Source organism: Adiantum capillus-veneris, chromosome 9 (assembly GCF_014529385.1).
Source record: "Adiantum capillus-veneris isolate H3 chromosome 9, ASM1452938v2, whole genome shotgun sequence".
Taxonomy (NCBI): domain Eukaryota; kingdom Viridiplantae; phylum Streptophyta; class Polypodiopsida; order Polypodiales; family Pteridaceae; genus Adiantum; species Adiantum capillus-veneris.
In genome coordinates this window covers 1,563,714-1,566,636 of record NC_140939.1, presented here as the reverse complement: position 1 = coordinate 1,566,636, position 2,923 = coordinate 1,563,714, and the positions used below count along the sequence as shown (strand labels likewise).

Genomic DNA, 2,923 nt, shown 5'->3' with positions numbered 1-2,923 from the left:
CAGATGATGATTTCATAGTGGATACAGTTTATGCTCGATTGGGATTGACTTCTTTATTTCAAAGAAAATGTGACTTTGTGGATACAGTCATATCCTCTCAAAGTGACATAAATGAGGAAACAAGTTTCTCAAAGCCAGTGCATGCTATGCATGCAAGCATAGCCGCTAACAATGATCAAGCAACATGTTTGTGTAGATGCCCATTTGGAGTGCTCTTTGGGTGTAGACCATGAAGAGAATGCTTATGCAACATTACATGCAAAAGCAATTGTTTTGGTTAGTGCTATGCAAGAGGGTTTTATGTCTATGGCTACATTTCAGGACACTGGTCATGATGCAGATGTATTTGATGCTGATTCATATGTATTTGACATAAATCCAGACAAAGATTATGATTATGGAGATGCATATTTAGAGGGGGTGCATGATGATGATCAGTCTATGACTGCTACATGTGACAGGGTTTGCTATGATGATGCTATGGAAAAAGAAATTGATGCTATCTTTGTAATGCATGCTGACTTGTGCTATTGAAGTGGAAAGATGTTTGAATGGGAGTGTGAAGCTGCCAGAACAATTCGTGCCTATGTATGAAAAAATCCATGAGGTTTCCTGTGATAATACCCACAAACTAGGTGGTTCTTCCAAGGAGGAAGATATGGAGCTTATGGATCTGCTTGATGATGCGCTAGAGGAATTTCGAGTTCCTTGTGACAAGAGTAGTGAAGAACATCCTGCAACATATGATGAAGAGCTTATGTTTCTTCTGGATGAGGCTCTAGAGGAGTTTGTGCCTACTAGAGAAGGCAGCCATGCAGCGTTTGTGGCATCAAATGAAGTGATGGCATTCAATGACTCACATATGCAGATTGATATTTTGGAAATCATAGTGATTGAATTCATTTTGCCTCTGGGTTCTGCTATGATGGGAATTTGGGACTTTCTATTGCTATGCTATGAGAAAGTTTGTGGAGATGCAATATACTTGAAATATGATTTTCTACTACCTTATGACCCAGGAGGCTATCATGCTAGTTATGATTCTTGGCAGTTACTATATATGCCTTATGACCCAGGAGGTTATCATGCTAGATATGATTGTTGTCAGTTACTTTATATGCCATATGATCCAGACGGTTTGTATGAAGATTTATGGGTTAATGTATGTTTATGTTGTAATGATTGGAAATTCTTGTATTTTCCCTATGATCCTGGAGGATGGTGCAAATATTTTAAAGGAATGCTCACATTGGGACAGATGATTAGGTTCCCGTTTGATCCTGGGGGCTACTAACTTGCTAGTTGCTGATTTGAAGAGTACCAGCTATCTGTTGTAGCAGGTTGCAGGGTACAAGGTTTTTTTCCTAGATTTATGTTAAGTCAGAAGAGTTTTTTTTTTGTTATGCAGTCAATAAGCTTACATGGCTGGCTTCCAGTTGATTTCTTTGAATAATTGATAAAGTATCTTCACATCTTTTGAGTTGGTTTTGCTACCAGAACTTGAGGTAAAGGACTTGACGACCATTCCGTGTGCAGACAGAGTAAGGCATAATTGAGCTTGACAGGGTTCCTTAAAGAGAGCTTAATGGTCAAGCCATGTGCATCATTAACTGGAGCACTTGAGTGTGGCGGGGTTCACTAAACAAGTTATTCATGATTGAATGCTTTGAAGATACGAAAAATACAGTTTAAAGATTTTTGATGGGCAGCTACCTAATGATCAAGATAGAACATTGATGATAGGGTATAAGCCTTATTTCATTTTTCGTACAGTTACATGAGTCTGATGATGCTTTAAAAGTGCGGTTGGCACAGACCAGAGGCTGTGCAGGTTCAGAGGGGGTGGATGTCGTGCAGCTCTGCTTCCATGATGGGAAAAAGAGCAGAGAAATGCAAGCTAAGCTTCTTTGAAACCTACACATTTAGTGAGTTGTGATCAGGGCTTGTTAACAGGCCAAGTTTAATGATTAATGTATGCCAGATGCGGCTAAAAAGGGCCAACAAATGCCTGAATGATGCCACAAATGAGTATGCTTGAACTGGTCATAGATGGGATATTATAATCTAGAACTACAATGCCTAAAGTGCTATACCGGCCTGTCTTTACGGCTTGTCGATAGGAGCTACGGTGAAGAAGTTATGGTAGTTTAAAGTTCAAGTCGATTGCAGATCCGTACCGGATTGGGCAATTGCAGTTGAGGTGACAGAGATGAAATGAATGCACGGGCCTGAAGTGCTCACTTTGTGGAGCGCGTCGGTCTTTTCAGATCAGTGATCGAAGTCTCGGTCGCCAAGATATTAGCCGTTAAAGATTCACCAGGGGCCGGTTCCGTGTGAGTCCAGGTTCAATAGGCTGCTTTAGAATACAGTGCAGTTAAAAGATCAATAAGTGCTTGAGGAGCATTGTGTTCGGAATGTCGTCTCTTGGAATGCAATGATTGCGGGATAAACCCAACAGAGGCAGGGCCAGGAAGCTAGAAAAATGCAAGACGGGACAACTCTCCAAATTCAATTACGTATGCTTATATCCTGAAGGCAAGCGGCACCATGCAAGATGATATGGGCATCAAATTCACGATGATATTGCTAGTCAATGGTTACTAGAGAAAGGGTGTCATGCAAGGCATTGCCTTGGCCGATGTGTATGCCTAATGTGATGCCCTTACAATGATTATGGACGCCCAATGGTTATGATTGGCGATGCTTCGGCCAACATGTATGCCAAATGTGGTGCCCTTACGAGGGAAGCCGGCCGCCCAAAGGCCACCCGCCATAGCATGAATTAAAAGGCCACTTATAATATGGCCGGCCACCCAATAGGGGAAATTTATTGGAGCTTTAGTGGGAAAGCAAAAGAAAAGAATAGCATGGCGTGCAGGCAGCGAAGAAGGGACGTAGGGGATCGGAAAGGAGCTCGCACACG

At 41.8% G+C, this 2,923-nt stretch overlaps 1 protein-coding gene across 1 annotated transcript; it reads left to right on the top strand.

The window, feature by feature from the left end:
• The first annotated feature begins 586 nt into the window (after positions 1–586).
• On the top strand, positions 587–1,337 carry LOC147450027 (uncharacterized). The gene is made up of 2 exons (XM_086520973.1): positions 587–1,136; positions 1,267–1,337. Exons 1-2 carry the CDS (start codon positions 587–589, stop codon positions 1,335–1,337), a joined length of 621 nt encoding a protein of 206 aa, XP_086377099.1.
• Positions 1,338–2,923: the final 1,586 nt, after the last annotated feature.